Raw genomic sequence first — 20782 nt, forward strand, 5'->3', positions numbered from 1 at the left:
ATTACTGTATTTAGGTTTATTATAATGGCTTAATTATATTTTAGATCTTTATTATTTTTAAATTAATAAATTAAATTATATTTTTATTTTTATTTTTTAAACAATTATACTTCATAAATTAATATATAACTCAGACTATACTCAAACTCTGCCAATTTGCTTACGTAATGATTGGTGACATCATATGCATTATTTTATATAGAGGGATGAATTTATAAAATTTTAGAAGTATAAAATTAAATTTTTAATATAAAAAATACCTTGATAATTTAAAATTTTAAAAAAAAAAAACTGCTCCACTAACCTTTTCAATTCATATTTAATACATCGATTATACTTTAATTTTCATATATAAGAACTTACGTGCGGTGTATACATCTATAAGATTATATTATAAAATTATTTTTCTACTATTTTGTTTAAAATACACATCTTAATTTATTATAATATTTTTATATAGCAATGTCACACTTTTGGTCAATCATACATTGCATTTTAAATTAGTCTCTGGAATAAAAAATAATAAAGAAAGAAAGCTAAAAAAAAGTTTTTGTACAAAAGGTATTTTCAAAACTAGTTTTTATAAAACCTAAAAGAATTAACTCTTAGGTTTTTACGTAGAATTGTCCAAATACTATATCAAAATAAATATTTAAAATTTTCACACAACTTCATGAACCAAACGATCTCGATGATAAAAGAATAAAAAACTTAACATAAATTTAATAATATTATTACATATTCTTAATTAATTTTTAAAAACCAACCTTAATAAAATACTAGGCCTAATTAACTAATAAAATGATCACATCGATGTCATACGGGAATGTCTAATGAATGACAATTTAATTTAAGGTTAAGAAAAAGTGTAATCGAAAATGTTAAAAAAAAACTTAAAATTTTCGGTTGAGCACAACCTAAAATATTAACTTTTCCTTAAGTTTTTTGGTTGCTCACAATATTCATAACATTTTATGTTAATAATCGAAGATGTTAAAAAATTAATATTTTAAATTATGCTCATTAACATTTTATGTTGCGCTTAAAAAAATATTAATTTTTTTAACATTTTCAATTACATTTCTCTTTAAACTTAAACAACAACAACAAAACATTATTCCTATATACAATGAGATAAGGAGAGGTATGGTAGTAAACTGCGAGCAATTTTTATAGAATACCTTCAACAGTTAAAAAATTAAAAATAAAAATAAAATACAATGCATATATAAATAAATAAATAAATAAATAAATTATTTCATTGTGTGGGTTATCATCTTTTTAACGTTTGTGTGGAAATATTTTTTTTTCCATTTTTGGCGTATCCGAATCTATCCAACCTTGATTATTTCTCTCTCATTAGCTGGGGCAAGTAACAATTTACTTTTGATGGGTCGTCCTCCAACATTAGCATGTGTTCGAAATGTTTGATTAATCATTTTTTTAATATTTCGAGCTTCAAAAATTAATTATGAAGCCAATTAAAAATAATAGTATATTAAAATGAATATATATATATATATTATATAAATTCATCTATTTTAATGCTATGTGTATAACGTGGCTAAATTACATAACTGACACCGTTTACTTTTAATTTTATCTTTCTGACACCGTTTGACCAATATTTCCAAAAGTAGCACCCTTTCTGCTGAGTTGGCAAAGGCGCGTCCCCGGGTACGCGCTTTACCCGTGTTTTCGCTGAGTTGGAAGCCACGTGTGAAAGGCGCGTCCCCGGGGACGCGCCTTTGCCAACTCAGCAGACACGTATTTTGTTTTATAATAAATAGTTTATTTTAATTATTATTATAAATTAATAATATATTATGTAAAATATTTCGATTATAATGTAAGAATTATCAAGTTTCGATTATTTTTTATTTTGATTATCGATCTATTAATTTTATCAGTTAATTATTTAAATGTTATCAATCTAGTCATCTCATATCAATATTTAACGAAAATATTGATGCATAAGTTAATAAATTAGTATAATTACATATTTAATCTTCAAGACTTACATATTTTATAAAATTAGTCTTATTGAAAATTTAATTTAATAAATTTAATCCTCCAATCAGAACATGAAATGTGTCATCGTATACATACATTTTTTAATAACTTTTAATTTGTTTAATTTAATATTTTTCTCTACTTAGAAGGTGGAATTATTATTATATTTTAAAAAAATATAACTAATAATATTAATTATTATATTAAATAAATATATTAAATATATTTATGTATTTAAAAGTTAAAAAAAATTATTTAGGTGTACATACATTGACAAATTATATAAATGCAATAACATTAAATTATTAGAAACAAAAACATTCATTTAAATACAATATTAATTACATAAGAGTTAACGGTTATATGATGATAACAGAGCTGGACATTTTTTTCTATTGTGCCCAATGTTTCTACAATGCCCACATCGTTTTTGTTCTGTTGACTTCTCCCGAATATCCATATCACAATGTATTCTAGTAGATTTTGGACGACCTGAGTCCCTCAATAGCAATGGATCTTGTACAATTGTAAGCCAAGTTTGAATCTCATTTGGGTCTCTTTCGTTTCCTATGGGCGGAAACTCAAATTCATATACCTTGAATACTTGTGAAAGTTGGTATACGGGATCAACATAATTTTTGTAGTCCAAATGCGAATGTGAGCAAGCATCAATGACATGAGAGCATGGATATTTGAGTGCTTGAAAGAAACCACAATCGCACCACCTCTCTTGCAGATTAACTCTGAAAGAGTTAGCTTCAATCCCTTGCAGCGGACGTGGCATTTCGGTTACACGAAACAATTCACGGGTGCGAGAAAAATTTGTAACTAACATCCCATTTGATGCAGCCACTTTTTTCTGTAAATCAACTACTAGTCTTGGGTGGTAAATATGTCTGTTTTGCATCCAAGTAAGAGCTTGTCCACCGAGCTTTGCAAAGAGTTGACCCAAACGAAAATAAGTCGTTTTAACCAACGCCGTGATTGGTAAATGACGCGCCCCCTTTAAGGTTGAATTTATTGCTTCAGCCAAGTTTGTTGTCATATGACCATAGCGATACCCCCCGTCATATGCATTTGTCCACATTTCTTTGTTGATGTCCATAATGTACTCGCACCCCTTCTTATTTTTGCCAAACAGCTATTGTAGCATCGGCTCAAACCTTTGAGGTAAGAGTTCGTAACCTAAGCCATTAGGAATATGTAATAGTTAATATGAAGTATAAATAAGTAATAAGAAATTGATAGAAAAAATGGGAAAAAGTAACATACCCATCCGCACGACTAACTGACGTTCATCGTTCTTCTTGTATTTTCCGTAATAGTTTGCAGCAATATGACGGACACAATAACGATGTTGAACATGTGGAGGTCTATACATTGTACCAAAAGAGTCCATTGCTGCTTTTATCCCGGCTCATCGGTCTGAAATAATGCATAGTCGTTCCCTGGTGACAACATGTAAACGTAAATTTTTAAGGAAAAAAGCCCAAGACTCAGTGTCTTCTCCTTGAACGAGGGCAAACGCAACAGGAAGAATATTGCGGTTTCCATCTTGGACCACAACCAATAATAAAACTTGCTTGTATTTCCCATACAAGAAAGTACCATCAATTTGGACAATTGGTTTACAGTACTTGACTGCATTAATACACTGAGGGTAAGTCCAAAATACTCGGTAAAATTGGCAGCGATCGCGAACCATTCGATCATTCACGTAATGATGTTGAGTTTCGAACTCAACAATTGTCCCGGGATTAAGTCTTTGCACAACATGAAACCAACTGGGCAGCTCGTTGTAAGAGGAATCCCATTCGCCATGAAGTTTGCAAATGGCATTCTGTTTTGCCAACCACGCTTTTTTATATGAGACATTGTACCCATATTGTGACTGTATAGCAGAAATCAACACTGCAACAGCTATATGAGAGCTTTGCTTCACAATGGGCATGATTGCTTGACAAATAATGTTGGAGTCCAAGTTGGGATGATCCTGGTTTATACATGTTGCACAACATGTATGAGGACCGTTGTATCTGGTTAGTTCCCATAAGTTGTTCTTCCTCTTCCTCTTTGATACACGGACCATCCATTGACATCCGTTGTGATGTTGGACGCAGTAGCAGACATATTTCTCCGTGTTAGATCGATCAACTCGGGACTGAACTGAGTTACGAATATTGTAACTCTTTATTGCCATCATTGCTTCCTCCTTCGATGCGAACTCCATTCCAATATGTAAATTACCGTCATTGACTGATGATTGAAGTCCATAGTTGCCAACATCAGGAAGATCTGGAAATTCAGGCTCATACATTGCATCATAATCAGCCTCATACATATGTGCATGAAGTTCGGCTGGTGTTGTATTTATCGGAACGTCATCCTCGTCATCATCAGAATGTACGTTAAACTGTGGTGAGTCAGGTTCAACGAATAATCCCGTTTCAGCACCATCTGCACCTGGCTCCCGAAGAGGTTCTTCTGGTGGAGATGAGGGTTCCTCCGATAATCCAATGTTGAGGTCAAATAAGTTCCCGCTTGCGTGTCCTCCCCTTGAACTTGAGGCCATTGTATCATGTGGGATGTGAATAGACTGTCGTCTCGTTGGCATTTCCATATGTAAGTCGAAAACATTGGCAGACGAATGTCTGCCCCTTGAAGTAGAAGAGATGTTGCCATATGGATTATTGGTGAAGCCACGTGGGTTGAGATCATAAGTAGTTGCAGATGAATGCCTTCCTATTGAACTTGATGGCATGGTATATGGCGTTGGATCCGCCATTAATGATGTGAAATCATTACAGATCAGTTGTGTCGGGCTATCAACTTGATCAGTTTGATATGCAATGCCAAAGTGAGAGGAATATGAGAGACCACGAGTTGCACGAACCTCAATAAAAGTGGCATACATTTCAATAAGAGATTGTGAACTCCCCATATGAGCATCAACCATCATAGAAACATCATCATCGTTTGAAAGCTGAAATGATGTATACGTGAGCGGAAAAAGTTCAGTAGGAAATCTGTACTGAAGTGAAGATAGTCTTCTCTGGCCTGCTACACGAATCTTTAACGAAATTTTTGTGATTAACTCCTCAATTGTGATGTTTCTCTTCAAGGTTAAGGGGATATAATGATTTGACTCAAAAACAACACCCTCTTCAGCTTCCTTAATTTCTCCATCATACAAAACAACAGCAGAAAGACGACTCATTTTCAGAGAATTTGAGAATTTAGAGTTCGGGAATTTGAGAATTTGAAAGATTGTGAACTGAAGTTTGTTTTGAAAGTTTATAATACGTTGCATATAATAGTGTCTATAATCGGAGTACTATTCACATGAAGGCGCGTTCCCGGGGGCGCGCCTTCCATTATTTCGTCAGAGAATATGTTATCATTGCCCTATTATGTCACTCATGTCCCTCGGGGACACTAGATATATCAGTACCTATTATTTCACTATTCACATGAAGGCGCGTTCCCGGGGGCGCACCTTCCATTATTTCGTCAGAGAATATGTTATCATTGCCCTATTATGTCACTCATGTCCCTCGGGGACACTAGATATATCATTACCTATTATTTCTCAGGGGACATGAAGGCGCGTTCCCGGGGGCGCGCCTTCCATTATTTTGTCAGAGAATATGTTATCATTGCCCTATTATGTCACTCATGTCCCTCGGGAACACTAGATATATCAGTACCTATTATTTCACTATTCACATGAAGGCGCGTTCCTGGGGGCGCACATTCCATTATTTCGTCAGAGAATATGTTATCATTGCCCTATTATGTCACTCATGTCCCTCGGGGACACTAGATATATCAGTACCTATTATTTCACTATTCACATGAAGGCGCGTTCCCGGGGGCGCGCCTTCCATTATTTTGTCAGAGAATATGTTATCATTGCCCTATTATGTCACTCATGTCCCTCGGGGACACTAGATATATCAGTAAATCAGGTAAATTATAACCAAAATTTAACTTCTTTTGAAAGTTCAGCAAGTTAAGAATAACTTAAATTAAAACGTTATGTGAAGTTTGAATAAATTAGATAAAATGTTATGGATAAATTGAATAAATGTGAAGTGATAAGTTGATTGTGACATTGAAATTGTATGGAATGAGCATTGAAATGTGACATTGAATAAATTGCCAATTCACCCCCCTCTTGGCTGATTCCGTCGATCGATGAACTCAACATAAGTTGATTTTAATGTATACGTTTTAATATATATGTTAATGATAAAATCATATGTATGGATAAATTTAATTTCAATTTAAGTATTGTGAACTATAATTGGAATATAACTTTTAATTTCGAATACAATTGGAATATTAAGTTGAAATTTAATGTTAAATTTCGAATACTATAATTTATATTTTAAATATAAATTTGAATAATATTATTTTTATTTTTATTTTAAATTTCGAATAATATAATTTGTATTTTAAAAACATTTATCAAACATTTAATGTTAAATGTGAATAAAAAATAACATTAAAAAATATGTATGTAACAACCATGAAACATTTAAATAACATAACCAAATTACATAAAATTATGAAATATAATTATTTAAATAACATTAAATATAACTGGATCACCGATGTCGTCTTCTCGAATGAGTTCCACATGGCGGTGGTTGCCTATTTCGTGGAGGATTTCTTCGTGGAACTTGTTCTTCAGTCTCCTCATATTCACTAACATCATCAGCAGCATTTTCTTCATTTGGTGTAGATGACGTTGAAGGGGCTGAAGGGCCTGTATAAAATAACGACCCTGGAGGAGTGCTAGTAACAATCCCACCGCTCCCCGGGAACTGTGGAAATTGTGGAAACATTGGCATCGATATATGTGATCCAGATGAAGATTGAGGTGTATGCGGAGAAGCACCACCAGCCAAATAAGATGCATATGAACCATATGCTGGATCATTAAACATAGTCGTATATGCACCTCCATATGGTATAAAACCCTGCGGGCTAGGCATGTAACCTGGCGGGCTAGGCATGTAACCTGGCGGGCTAGGAATGTAACCCTGCGGGCTCGGAATGTAACCCTGCGGAGATGGCATATAAACTGGTGGGCTTGGCATATGAAGTGAAGGGCTGGGCATGTACCCTTGCGGCATCGACGAATAAGGATGTTGTGGTGGGACTGATGCAGAACCGGTAGCGCCTTCTCTCCGTCCACGCGTCGGGGGACGATGATATTGAGACGGTTGACGTCTTTCTCGGCGCCTAGGAATGTTAACCCCTCGTGCTTCCGCCGAAAGTAGAAACGGCTTCCCATTTTCATTAAACCAGTCCATATAGTTATCCGTAACCATATGACTAGTTTCAGCGTAATATTGTCGAGGGGCCAACAATGTATATCGGTTCTCCCAAAGCGCAATCCAATCTCTGTGTCTCACCACCCAGTTAACATCTTTCTTTCCCCGTCTATCTATGTTATGCACGTCGTCTAAATTCCTAGGAGCTCCAGGAATATATTGCGTACAACCATACTGACGGAGCACGCGATCAACTGGATGCCACTCAATAATAGCATAACATATAAGAGGTATAACCGATATCCATACCTCTAATGACCCACTAAGGTGGGGTGGGATGCAAGCTTTCACTTCATCGCTCGCATAAGGTATCCACTGAAACTGAAATATAAATATACAATTCAAATAAATAAAATATTCTAATTATATCTAACATTTTAAATTAAAATATTAATAATTAAACAAATTTAAAAACATACCTCAGACCCAACTTTCGTATCAATAAGTAAACAAATTTCTTCTAACCCAGTAGGTATACTTTTATGGTCCTTTCTTTTCATCGACCACCTATGAAATATAATATAAACTAAATATCACCCTATTTAATTGAAAATATTTAAATCAAAATTTAGTTCGAAAATTACCTCAACAATAAGGGGAATACGTATGGTTCATTCACGATCGGGCATAAGAAAGGCATGCGGAACCACGCCCATGATTGTAGAAGCAGAAGACATCCACCGATAGCAGTTTTCTTATAATTCGTCGCCCGACACATTTCTCTAAAGAGAAATGCCAAAACTGCAGCACCCCAACTATATCTTCCAGCTTCATCAAAATCGATCAGATGCCGCAACCACATACAATGCACCTGGTTGCGAGATTTGTCGGGCATCAATATTCCTCCAATTATTCGTAGAATATATGCCCGATCACATGCCTTTGCTTGATCCTCTGAAGCATTTTCATTTAAAACCTCAAAATTAGCTTTCAACCAAGATAAAACTATTCTACCTCCATTAAACTCTGGCGGAGCAGCTCCAAGATAATCAATGCACATTGATTGCCAATCACCATCCTCCATACCACACATCATATTTCCGTCGACGGGAAGCCCCATATGCATAGAAACATCCTCCAATGTAATTGTTGCCTCTCCACATGGAAGGTGAAAAGTGTGTGTCTCGGGCCTCCACCTCTCAATCAGTGCAGAAATTAGGACAGGTTCGAGTTTGCAACCGCCTATAATTGTTGCAATATACCCGAACCCAGCAGAAGCCAAATATGGCAAAATACGTTCCGGTGTCGGTATACGTGGATTTTTAATAAAAGTTTCTAAAATACGATCAGCATCCTAAATAATATATATTATAAAAAATAAAAATTAATATAAATTCATAATAACTTTAAAATAAAAATAAATTTAAATATTAACATTAATTATAAAAAATATTACCATATCGCTAAAATGTCTGGAGATATGATCAATATCCAATCGCAACAGCATTTCGTTTTCCATTATAACTGTAGACAAAACAATATAATTAGCAAAAAAAATTTAATAATTCTCAATAAATAATAATTATATAAATGTTATTTTAATAAAAAAATAATATTTACATAAATATATTAATATAAAAAATAATAACTATTTAAAAAAAATACTAACATAAAAATAAATTTCTTACCACTAATAACAAATTTAAAACTCAAATAGATGGAGAATTTGAGTTATATAAGAGAGGAGAAGATGATTTTGGTGTGAAGAATGATGGAGGGTTGAGGGGGTTTATATAGGGGAGGAGGAGGGGTAGTTAGGAAAAACGGATGGGGGCATTTATGACATTTAATGGAAGGCGCGTCCCCGGGGATGCGCTTTCCACACGTGTCTGCTGAGTTGGCAAAGGCGTGTCCCCGGGGACGCGCCTTTCACACGTGGCTTCCAACTCAGCGAAAACACGGGTAAAGCACGTCCCCGGGGACACGCCTTTGCCAACTCAACAGAAAGGGTGCTACTTCTGGAAATATTGGTCAAACGGTGTCAGAAAGGTAAAATTAAAAGTAAACGGTGTCAGTTATGTAATTTAGCCGTATAACGTTGAGTGTACGGTATAAAGTTTAGAGTTTTAGTATTTTTTTCATGATTAGGGTTTAAATTTTAAAACCTATGGTGTAAAATTTTAGATTTTAAAAATTAAGGTATAGGGCGTCTAAAGAAAATAAAGGAGCGTAATTTGAATGAAAGACACATACTTACAGAGTATAAATTAGATAGTGGTTGTGTGCATGTATAGACCTTGTATTCCTTCACTAAATTAGTGCATGTTTAAAAGATTTTATTTAAATATTTGAAAATCATGTCATCTAAAAAACGTGAAATGTGAGGAGTTCTTAGTCAAAAATGTTAATTTTGAATCACTTAGACATGAAAAAAAAGTAAATATGAAATTAATCCTTTAAATTAATTAAATGAATAATTTATAGAATTGATTAATATTAATTCAGTTGATATTATTAATATTATAATATTTAAATAAAATAATCTAGAAAAAGATTGATTAATTAATCGTAAATCAATTTTGTACAAAACAGATATAAAGATAATGTAAACATAGTGAAGCTATTTAGTAAACAAACAAAAAATAGAGATTCATTCACTTATCTGATCTTCCATTACAGCCAAGTCCATCCACGTTTCCAACTCTTCAATAAATAAACAAATAAATCCCACACAATAATAATCTCTCTAAATAAAAATCTGTCGATGTCTCTCTCTTCAATGGCTCTCTCTGCTTCACTTTTTAGCCATACACTCGCCATCTCCACCCTCACGCGCCGCCCATTACCGACAGCTTTCCACCACCACCACCGTCGTCATCAACGATTCTCCCCTACTTTTGCTACTTTAAGCCCCTCTTCCCCTCAACCCGCAACTCCTCCGACGACCGGTGAAAGTGTTTTGTCATGTAAAACTCATCAGCCCCCAAATCACTTAGTCGAATCGTCTAGACCCCATGATCCAGGCAGCTTAAACTATGCTCTAGCCAATCCTAACAGTAACTCCTTCCTCGGTCTTGCTCGGTCCACTGAATCCAACATTGAAAAGGTATTCTTTGAATTTCGGTGTTTGCCCTTTTGCCGTCAACCCACGTCCTCAATTTTTGTCTCTTAAGCTTTATGCTAATTCATGTTTGTGCAGACAATATTTGACTTCCGTTTCTTGGCACTTTTCGCCATTGGAGGTTCGTTGGCCGGTTCATTGTTATGCTTTCTAAATGTACTTTCCAATTCCCATCTTTCTTTTTAAAGCTAAAACATGTTTGGCTTGATGAATGTTATATATTATATACAAACTTTATGATCGAGAGTTTTCAGGGTTGTGTATTCATTGCTGAAGCTTACAAGGTCTATTGGACAAGCTGTGTTAAAGGGATTCACACTGGGAACATGGTCCTTCGATTGGTTGAAGCAATTGGTAATTTCTCCATAACTTAATTGAAACCAAGAAAATAAAGTTTTTATTTTATTGGATTTCTTTGTATTTTCGAGACATTGAAGCTCACAATTCCTGTTATTCTATGGCATGAATCATTTGCCTTGAGTGACTTCCCTTATGGTTTTCTCATGTGGAAAATGGGAATAACTGCAAATGAAGTGATATTTGAATCAATATGTATAATGTTGCAGATGTTTACCTTGCCGGTACAGTGATGTTAATATTTGGCATGGGGTTGTATGGATTATTCATCAGTAACTTGAACCCGGAATTGCCTACCGATGTCGATCGTGCCCTTAAAGGCTCATCCTTGTTCGGAATGTTTGCTATGAAGGTAACAGCCTTCCCTTACGAACACTGCGTCTTCAACACAATTAGATTTGTCCATGAGTAGGGTTGAACCGCAGCTTGATCTTTTACATCCTCTTATTTAGATAGGCCTACTCGAAATAATATCGCTAATTAGTATGGACAGGGGATTCAAACCCTCCATAAGCCCTCTAGATACACGAAAATCTGCAAATATATATATCAGTATCCGAACACACATTCAAGTCCGAGTAATGTAGATACCAAATTCGGAATTCGATTATGTGTTGGTTTCTAACCGATGAAATGATTGTGATTTGTGCAATGCAGGAGAGGCCAAAATGGATGAAAATAAGTTCCCTGGATGAACTGAAGACAAAAGTGGGGCATGTAATAGTGATGATTCTTTTAGTGAAGATGTTTGAAAGGAGCAAGATGGTGGCAATAAACACAGGCACGGATCTGCTTAGTTATTCTATCTGTATCTTCCTCTCTTCTGCTTCTCTGTACATCCTTCATCATCTTCACAAACCTGAATAGTTTTTCTTCGAAAAGTAGTAGATTGTTGATGTTATATTTCAAACACATGATTAACTCTTCTATTCGTGTTTTATATAATGATATTATGCATTATATATTTTTTGATGTTGTAAAATAATTAGATGTTCCTTTTCCAAACGGTCATACTGTTAAGGGACAAACTCAATAAATTCATAAAATCTTGGAGATAAAAATAGATAATTAACAACAAAAAAATATTTAAATTATATAAGAAATGAGTCTCCGGACATCTCTTTGTTCAACTTTTTCTTTATAGAAGTCGGAGGTCTCATTAAAAACTCCCTTCGTATTCGTTCACATACTAAGAAGTATGTTAACGAACATTGCAAGGAAGAAAAAAATACCTCAAAGTTTATTAATAATAATACCCAATACAAAAGATAACATCGGAATATCCTCCTATGGTGATATACACCATTACAACAAACACCTTAATCTCATATAACCTCATCCAAAGTCATAGTCGAATCACCTTATTTCTAATTACACCTCCATCAATAGGATTAAAACAACGCAACATAACATAATACAAAAGAGAAGCAACACCTACAACCATATAAACTAAATCAAACTGCAATTGGAGAGACGAGATCTAATGAGATTCGTCTTCTTCAAGAGCCCAAGAGTTTGGCTTGAATGAAGGCTCTATCTCATGCACCATGATCTTGAAGGAGTTGTCACCAACCTTTAATTCCAACGTCGCATCAATTATCGCACCGACCTTTGCGAGGACTTAAATTTTTGCTTGATCAAAGAATGATGGTGACTGACAGCTTTATTCGATTGCTAGCAACTGACCCCAACTATCAGCAATGTTCTTGAAAGTATCTCAATTCCATGCGTGAAACGGAACACCCTCACAAACTAACCATACTCGGCGACACTCCATTACCAAATTTTCTGACCAAGCTTCGACTATAGAGAACCACTCTGCGAGAGTCTTTAATTTATCGTTCTTCACACTTCTCAATGAAGCAGAGTATTCGAAAATCATTAATACCGCATTTCCAGCAGCTCTCATTAAGGAGAAGCCAGTGAGGCCCTTCGTATGCATTTGTCTAGCGAGATGACCGATTTTGATAGTCTTTGCACCACCCTACTAGACAATTGCTCAACACCTTAAGTTTTTCTTCATCTATAACGCCTTCAACTTTATAATGATTCTTGCTCGAATCATCTTCCATCCCGGACTTGCGGAGAACACCTGTCGAAGACTTTCTCTAATAGGAATGACGAGGTTTGAATTTAGCGAAAAAAACACCAATTTTGCTGTCGTCGATATAAGAGCCATTCATTTTTTAGGTCGCTCTCATTGTTTCTTTGATTGAAGCGAAGCGAATGAAACCAAAGCGAACTCCTTTTGAATTTCTTTTATTTGAAATAAAAGCATCAAGTACCCGATCGTGAGAGCAAAATAAAGATCCAAACCTCTTTCAATAGATCTTTTATGGTAAATTTTCAACAAATAACGTGTAGCATCCATTCTTGTCATTACTGCACCCCTTTGTGATGGACTCCTTGGTTCCCTCGAGGACACCATCTACTGCAGATTTTCCATCGCAACACCCAGTTTTACCAGACACATGAATACTAGGAGATGCTACAGAAGCTGAATTTGGCATTGGCAGTACTGGAGGAACAGGATCACATCCATACTTGTCTAAACCATCAGAAGTTGTAACTATTCCTCTTTTAACAACAAGATTCTTCCTTGCCATTTGAATGTGCAGAAGAGACTTCAACTTAGCATCAAAAATCATTTTCTGAAGGGCGTCCTTGGCAGCAACTGCAAATTATGCAATTGAGAATAGAGCGAAATCCTTAAGCTTTTCTCCCTTGTAGCTCACTTGCGAAGCTTCAAAACCTGGAAGCCATCTCAGTAGATTCTGCAGCTCTCTCTCTTTGACATCTTCAGGCAGACTCATAATGAAGATCGTACGAACCTCGTCATGATGAGAAGGGTGAGATGACGAAGAAGGCGCAGCTGCAAAGGGCAGAGGAGCTTGGACCGGAGGTCTCTATTGGAGAAAAATTCCAGCACCCGGCATGATATTATAAACTGATTTTTCTGCACCTTCTGGAGAATCTCTCAGGCAACTGGAATTTCGAATGGTTCAATTCTTGAATGGGACGGTCCTTGAACTTCCGAAAAAACTTAGGTCTAAATTTTCCTTAAACCAAAATGAGAGTCAAGGTTTAACACATCAAAACAACCATGCTTTAACCAACTCGGTACATGACAGAGTCCATGACGCGCGCCCGGCAGTGGTGAATGTTGTGACTGTCGACGAAGAAGAGAATGGTGGAGGTGAGAGTCCAACAGGTAGAAACTTGAACCTGAGGAAAGATGAAACTATGTAGTTGTCTTTCAACCAAACCCTCAGAAATGGATTAGATCGAGAGAACAACTTGACAGACCCATGGCTTGTTCTGATTTTTGACAAACCGATCGAAGAGTGATTCACAGAGATTGGCAACAAGTCTGGACGCTCGTATAGAAGGGATTTATTCACGAGTGTATGGCGAGCCCAGTGGTCAACCGAAGAACTGGCGACAGACGGCGACGAAAATCGACGTTTAGATCTACGCCGATATACTGACTTTCTCAAAAATTAAACCTAAAAAATAGAATCAGAATGAGGAGACGAATATCTTGAGGAAAACCGACGGCGAACGGATGACGGAATGTGGCAGCGGACGACGGTCGATGGACGACGATGGTAAAAATGAAATGATGGATGAAAATAAAATCACCTTGAACCAAGAGAGAAGCGCGCTTCTCTCACTAGGTTCGAAATTCGAAAATGAGTCGTAAATATGAAAATGGTATTTATTAATATATATATTGTATATTATGCATTAATATCAAATCTACTCCAACTTCTGATATAAATATAATAATACTATCATTTTATATATATGTACATTTTGAACCAACAATATACACAATAAAAAGTTCAGAAAGAAACATTACTATAAAAAAAACCTACACATCTACCCATCACCTATCTTAAACTTTTATGTTACCTTTTTTTTTTCATACATAATTGTTTTCTCGATTTAACCCATTTCTATGTACAACAATAACATTCCTACATGCTGTAATTTAGTTTCCTACAAAGTATCAAATACGGAGATTGTTTCCTATATCAGTAGATTAAAATTTAAAAGAAAAACAAAAAAAGAAATAGTATAATAACTTTTGTTATAATATATTAGTATCCAATAATTATATCTCCCATTGGAGCTCGATGAGGTACCCCCTTCCTCCTCATGGCAGGCCTGGCCTTCGGATGAGTTGTTGACGGAGTAAAGCTGATTTGTTGTTGTTCGTTGCAATTTGAACTCCCACTGCTAACACTTGTTATATTCACCGACTCCCCCTCCGACTCGTCTGCTGCTTTGTACATTTTCTTCCTCTTCCTGGATGTTCCAAATACCTGAAACCAACAATATCTTAATTCATAAAGAATTAAAACAAAATGTAATAATTGATTAGAATTAAAACAAAATGTAATAATTGATTATGTATGTATGTATGTAACCTTGCAACCGAGAGAACAGAAGGTGAAGGAATCAAGGAGGCTGCGGTGGCAGACTTGGCAGGTATTGGTGACGCCTTTGCCAAGCCTAGGCTGTGGTCTTTCGTTCAAGAACACTATCCGAGCACTGTTTATTATGTATGTCTGAATCCCTGAAATATCTATCAGTTTCTGAATCTCCGACACTCTTATCACATCATGGTAAGATGATCTCCTTATCTGCCAACAGAAAGCAAAATTTTGTCAAATGCAAGCATCGAAGGCATTGCTGAAACCAATGCAAAATTCATACAAATTCCAAGCACAGAAACAAAAAGAAATATACCTGAATAACTGCATGGTCTTTGTGATAAGCAAGGCAAAGGGAACAAAGAGCACCGTTCATGCAATCCAAGCAATACATATTGCATTCACTCTTGTGAGCATCTGCGTGGAGCTTGCACTGACCAAAAAATCTTGTTCGAAGCAGTGGAATCAGCCATGGCGGCCACTTCATATCTTCATCGTAATCATCTTCTGGTCCTCCTCCTCCCTATATAATTATAACACAAATTTATTTAGTCATCAAAGCATTCATTTCAAGAAAGATAAATACCAATAATATCCGACAAGAACCGCGAGGCCTAACCATGATTCGTCTGCTTTTTGGTTTGATTTCTCTAACGATACTACCTGCTTCTTGATCAATATTCATCATCTATCAGCTTGTTTAAAGATAAAATTCTCTAGGAAAATCGTTTTTTTTTTTCAAGGAAAAAAAATGAGGTTACTTTGGAGAGTGGACAGTGTTGTATGAGAAGGTGCTTATCCTTAGCTTCAAAGTACTTGAATCGAATCTCTATCCTAACTTAAACCAATAAACCATAAAAAATAAAACAAATTTAAATGCGTTTACTTGAAGGAACTTCACCAGATTCTTCTATTTTGTTTATTTATTTATATTTTATTGATTTTTTTTCATTATTTTCGGGTTTGATGAAAGTTGGTGCATATTTCTATGGACAGAATGGATAGTGGCTGGCACCTTGGAAGATTAGACGTGTGGTTCTTTCTATCATTTGGCATTTTGGAAGTGACTGATTCAGACATGTACGTAGGTGTAATGATTCAGCCAAAATATAGGGAGATTTAACGGCTATTTGACCTAACAGATATTGTTTAATCGAATATCTTTTTTTCTGACATCGTTTGACCTATATTTCTCGAAGTGGTACCTTTTCGGTTGAAGTGATGAAAGGCGCATCCCCGGGGACGCGCTTTATCCGGGTTAATGCTGAGTTGGCCGCCACGTGTGGAATGCGCATCCCCGGGGACGCTCCTTCACGGGATATTGCTGATTAGGTTGTCACTTGTGAAAGGTGCATCCCCGAGAACGCGCCTTTCATTAAATGTCTTAAATGCCCATCCAATTTTTTCAGAATTACCCCTCATCCTCCCCTATATAAAACCCCTCAACCCCTCATTCTTCACATCAAAATCATCTTCTCCTCTTTTATATAACTCAAATTCTCTAAATCTTTTAATTTTAAATTTCTTATCAGTAGTAATAAATTTATTTTTAAGTTAGTACATTTTTAAAATAGTTATTATATTTTATATTAATATAATTATATAAATATTATTTTTTATTAAAATAATATTTATTAAATTTATTAATTAATTATTTTTTGTACTAATTATTTTTTTGTCTACAGTTATAATGAAAATTTAAATGCTGCTGCGATTGGATGCTGACCATATCTACAGTATAATTAAATGTGTAATTATACTGATTTTATTAAATTATGCATCAATATTTTCGTTAAATATTGATAAGAGGTGACTAGATTGATAACATTTAAATAATTAACTAATAAAATTAATAGATCGATAGTCACAATAAAAAATAATAATATAACCATATGTGTAATATTATAATTTCATACATTTTTCCTATAACTACAATAAAATCAAAATTGGTTTTCATCTATTGTTCTATCAGATTAATGTGGATAATTCACTTCACTTTTAACACACATTAAAAAAATACATTTGATAATTCTTACATTATAATCGAAACACTTTACATAATATATTACTAATTTATAATAATAATAAAAATAAAATATTTATTATTAAAAAAAATACCAGCGAAGTATCTGAATTAGCAATACCCAGTGAAGGCGCGTCCATGGGGATGCGCCTTCCACACGTGGCAGCCAACTCAGCCTTAACTCGGGTAAAGCGCGTCCCCGGGGATGCGCCTTTCGCCACCTCAGCCGAAAGGGTGTCACTTCGAAAAATATAGATCAAACGATGTTAGAAAGGGAGATATTCGATTAAACGGTGTCAGTTAGGTCAATTCACCAGATTTAACATGCCACGTGTTATTGGCTGTATATTTTTATATAAAGAATATAAATAATGATTTTGCATGATGATACGGAGGAGTTTCACGTTAATAAAATAGTTAAGATTATGTAAGTAAGATATTTTTTTAATATAATTTAATTTACAGATTATTTTTTATATAAGGTGAATTGAACATTATTAACTTAAAGATGTCGGGTGTTTTATATTTCTTCAAATTAAATATAAAGATTCTATTATTGCATGTTGTCTCCATGTAAATGAAAAATATTCAATAATATTTTCCACTACCCTATATGGCAAGAAAGTTCAATGTTAGGGATTTTGACATTTATTTATATAATTGGATGAATATGTATACAGACAAATATTTCAATTTAGAATAATCTTGTAAATTTGGAAAATGATCACATGTGACAGTTTTAATATACGGTTAAAAAAATGTGTTATTGATTTTGTTATTATTTAAATAACAAAATCGGTAAAAAAGTATCATAAATATTATTATTTTTATCGATTTTATTATTATTAGGTGCTTTACCGAAAATGTTAAAAAATATTAATGTTTTAAATAAAAATAATAATATTTTAGGTAAATTTTTACCGATTTTATTATTTAAATAATAACAAAATCGATAACATATTTTTTTAATTATATATTAAAGATGTCGTACTTTAGAATCTCCCTGTGAATTATTAGTCCAACGTAGATGATAATGAATTCATGCTTATCTATTTATTTTTCCTTGTTATTTTGTAAATTTTTATTTGAAGTATATTCAAGCAGCTCTACTGCTCTAGACTAATTTCAATAACTGATTCTATTATTAAAAGTTATTATTAATGTTCTATTAAAGTTACTTTTTAATTCTTTTGATAATTAAAATTTTGAAACTTCAATTATTTTAAATATTTAAATAATTACATTTTAATAAATATATTAAAAAATTAATTAAATAAAAGTTTTTAGAATATTTTATATATTTTTATTAACAATATAGTTTAAATAATAAAAATAAAGAAATTCTTTTAACAAACACTTTGGACGAAAGAAATATTATATCAGCTACAATATTAGTATTAGGGATGGCAAACGGGTACAGTTTCATGGATTTCGCACCGCATCCGCTCCAATTGGAGCAGGGATGGGTATAATTTTAGCGGGTAGTGGGCGGGTGTGGATTTAGAAAGTGGTATCCGTCGCGGGTGGTGGGCGGGTAATGGGTTTGAGATATTACCCGCCCCGCATCCGCCCTACATCCGCCCGCCCAGCTAAATATCCATTAAATTTTCGACCATTATGAATTTAGGTGTAATTTTAGAGACTAATTTATAAAATCTAATATTGTATAATATATAACATGTAATTTATCCAACTCTCCAATAAATAGCAAAGGATATTTTGGGCATTCATGTCTCTATTGTCCCATCAAAATCTGCATTCAGTATAGGTGGAAGAGTAATTGGTCCTTATCGTAGTCGACTACTTCCGGAGACGATTGAAGCATTAATGTATGCTCAAAATTGGCTTTGGGTCGATATTAAAGGTAATATTATTATTTAGTTTATATTAGTTGTCAAATTGTGTTTAATTATCTTATTAAAGTTTAGTTACTAACTTATATTAGTTTTACTTTCTATTATATATGTAGGTAGTAGTGAATTTAAATTGGAGCGCTCTCAGTTAGATGAAATAGAGAATGATGATTGTAATACTGGAGTATTATATGTCACAAATATTGCCTGAAATTTTTTAATGTTGTGCCAAAGAACAAAAACATATGTGTTTGTCATTTATGTTTCTAGACTTTAATTATGTCATTTATTATGGTGTTTTATGTATTTTAAGATCTATATTAACACTTAACTTAGATAATCCTTAGATTATTTTATTATGTTTCTTAATGGACATGTTTTTTTATGTTTGTTGTTTATGTATAACTTAAGTTTGTTGTCAGGCGGGTCTAGACGGGTACGTCGCTAGTGGGTAGTGGGTGTGGGGATGGATTTGAGAATGCACCCGCGTGGGCGGGAGTGGATTTGAAAATTTGTACCCATCATGGGTGGTGGGCGGGTGGTGGATTGAAAAATATTAGATAGGTATGGGGATGAGGGTATCCGCACCTGACCCGCCCGTTTGCCATCCCTAATTAATATGTGTACTACTTAATAATAATAATAATTTAATTGAACAAATAAATTATAACTATTAAAAAATAATTCATCTATAATTAATTTAATAATTGAATAACATTAAATGTATTTTTACACTAATATCTATTATTTCTTAAACAACATAGTTAACCAAATGTAATTTCATTTTCTAAAATATAACCACAGTCAATGTCATTAGATATTTATATTTACTTTTAAGGAAAATAAAAGAAAAAGTATATATAGGTAGAGGAAACAATTGAACATGGACATTTAAAAGAAAAACGAACCTTGTCTAATTTTTTAAAGTGTGATCCTGTCTGATAGGGAAATTTGCTTTGTATTCATTGGATTTGAAGCCTAGGTGGATCCAATATAGAATGAGATAGTTATGATTAGGGGTGTAAACGAGTCGAGTCGAGCTCGAGTATTACCGAGCTCGACTCGAACTCGAAAACTTTAAATGTAGGCTCGACTCGACTCGAAAACTCGCGAGCCTAAAATTTTCAAGCTCAACTCAAACTCGAAAGATAATATTGAAACTCGACTCGAACTCGAAAAGGCTCGAACTAAAAAAAATTCAAGAGCTCGATTGAAACTCGAGACTCTAGCTCGATTTTGAGTTCGATTCAAGCTCGAACTCAAACTCGAATTTGAGCTCGATTCAAGCTCGAACTCGATTCAAGCTCGAACTCGAACCTACAAAAATCTTATATTACATTTAAAATATATAAATAATTTTCCCTTTAATCAACCATCACAATACATTATAATATGAATGTATGAAATATAAAAAATCTAAAAAATAAAAATACAATTACAAGAAATTTAGGATAATTAATATAAGCTTTGAAGTTTTTTTATAATAATTATTACTATTATTATTACTCATGTTTATTATATTAACATATGGTGCAAATCCACCAGGAGGAAGCCCGAGATAGTGCGCCACCCACGTGAACCCACCGAGGAAGACCCATGCTGGTCGGCCATCCACCGAAACCAATGCATCCACCAGGAGCAAACAACTGTGCCAACTGGCCATTACAGGATGATAGAAGTTGGACTACCTCAGG

The 20782-nt window shown here is 34.2% G+C and overlaps 2 protein-coding genes across 4 annotated transcripts; one reads left to right on the forward strand and one right to left on the reverse strand.

The window, feature by feature from the left end:
• The first annotated feature begins 10029 nt into the window (after nucleotides 1-10029).
• Nucleotides 10030-11698, forward strand: LOC120123324. The gene is made up of 5 exons (XM_039142252.1): nucleotides 10030-10401; nucleotides 10495-10572; nucleotides 10671-10770; nucleotides 10983-11125; nucleotides 11431-11698. The coding sequence occupies exons 1-5, from the start codon at nucleotides 10060-10062 to the stop codon at nucleotides 11638-11640; spliced, it is 873 nt and encodes a 290-aa protein (XP_038998183.1). The 5' UTR covers nucleotides 10030-10059; the 3' UTR covers nucleotides 11641-11698.
• A 3085-nt stretch (nucleotides 11699-14783) lies between these two features.
• Nucleotides 14784-16152, reverse strand: LOC120123334. 3 transcript variants are annotated; one of them, XM_039142264.1, is made up of 4 exons: nucleotides 15832-16152; nucleotides 15529-15735; nucleotides 15207-15422; nucleotides 14784-15101 (listed from the first exon to the last, which is right to left on the reverse strand). In XM_039142264.1, the coding sequence occupies exons 1-4, from the start codon at nucleotides 15898-15900 to the stop codon at nucleotides 14877-14879; spliced, it is 717 nt and encodes a 238-aa protein (XP_038998195.1). In that variant the 5' UTR covers nucleotides 15901-16152; the 3' UTR covers nucleotides 14784-14876. The 3 variants fall into 3 exon arrangements, with proteins under 3 accessions (XP_038998195.1, XP_038998190.1, XP_038998199.1); XM_039142259.1 differs by having other exon boundaries at nucleotides 14784-15107; XM_039142268.1 differs by having other exon boundaries at nucleotides 14916-15117.
• Between the last annotated feature and the right edge of the window lie 4630 nt (nucleotides 16153-20782).

The sequence above is a fragment of the Hibiscus syriacus genome, unplaced genomic scaffold (genome assembly GCF_006381635.1).
Source record: "Hibiscus syriacus cultivar Baekdansim isolate YM2019G1 unplaced genomic scaffold, ASM638163v2 tig00001120_pilon, whole genome shotgun sequence".
Classification (NCBI taxonomy): Eukaryota; Viridiplantae; Streptophyta; class Magnoliopsida; order Malvales; family Malvaceae; genus Hibiscus; species Hibiscus syriacus.

Bases quoted from the DNA above. Each gene is read 5' to 3' on its own strand.
- LOC120123334 (XM_039142259.1), bottom strand. From the start codon at position 15,900: ATGATGAATATTGATCAAGAAGCAGGTAGTATCGTTAGAGAAATCAAA. The intron at 15,736-15,831 runs GTTAGGCCTCGC...ATAATTATATAG, and splicing joins CAAAAAGCAGACGAATCATG to GGAGGAGGAGGACCAGAAGA. The intron at 15,423-15,528 runs GTATATTTCTTT...TTCTGTTGGCAG, and splicing joins AAGACCATGCAGTTATTCAG to ATAAGGAGATCATCTTACCA.
- LOC120123324 (XM_039142252.1), top strand. From the start codon at position 10,060: ATGTCTCTCTCTTCAATGGCTCTCTCTGCTTCACTTTTTAGCCATACA. The intron at 10,402-10,494 runs GTATTCTTTGAA...ATGTTTGTGCAG, and splicing joins CTGAATCCAACATTGAAAAG to ACAATATTTGACTTCCGTTT. The intron at 10,573-10,670 runs GTACTTTCCAAT...GAGAGTTTTCAG, and splicing joins CATTGTTATGCTTTCTAAAT to GGTTGTGTATTCATTGCTGA.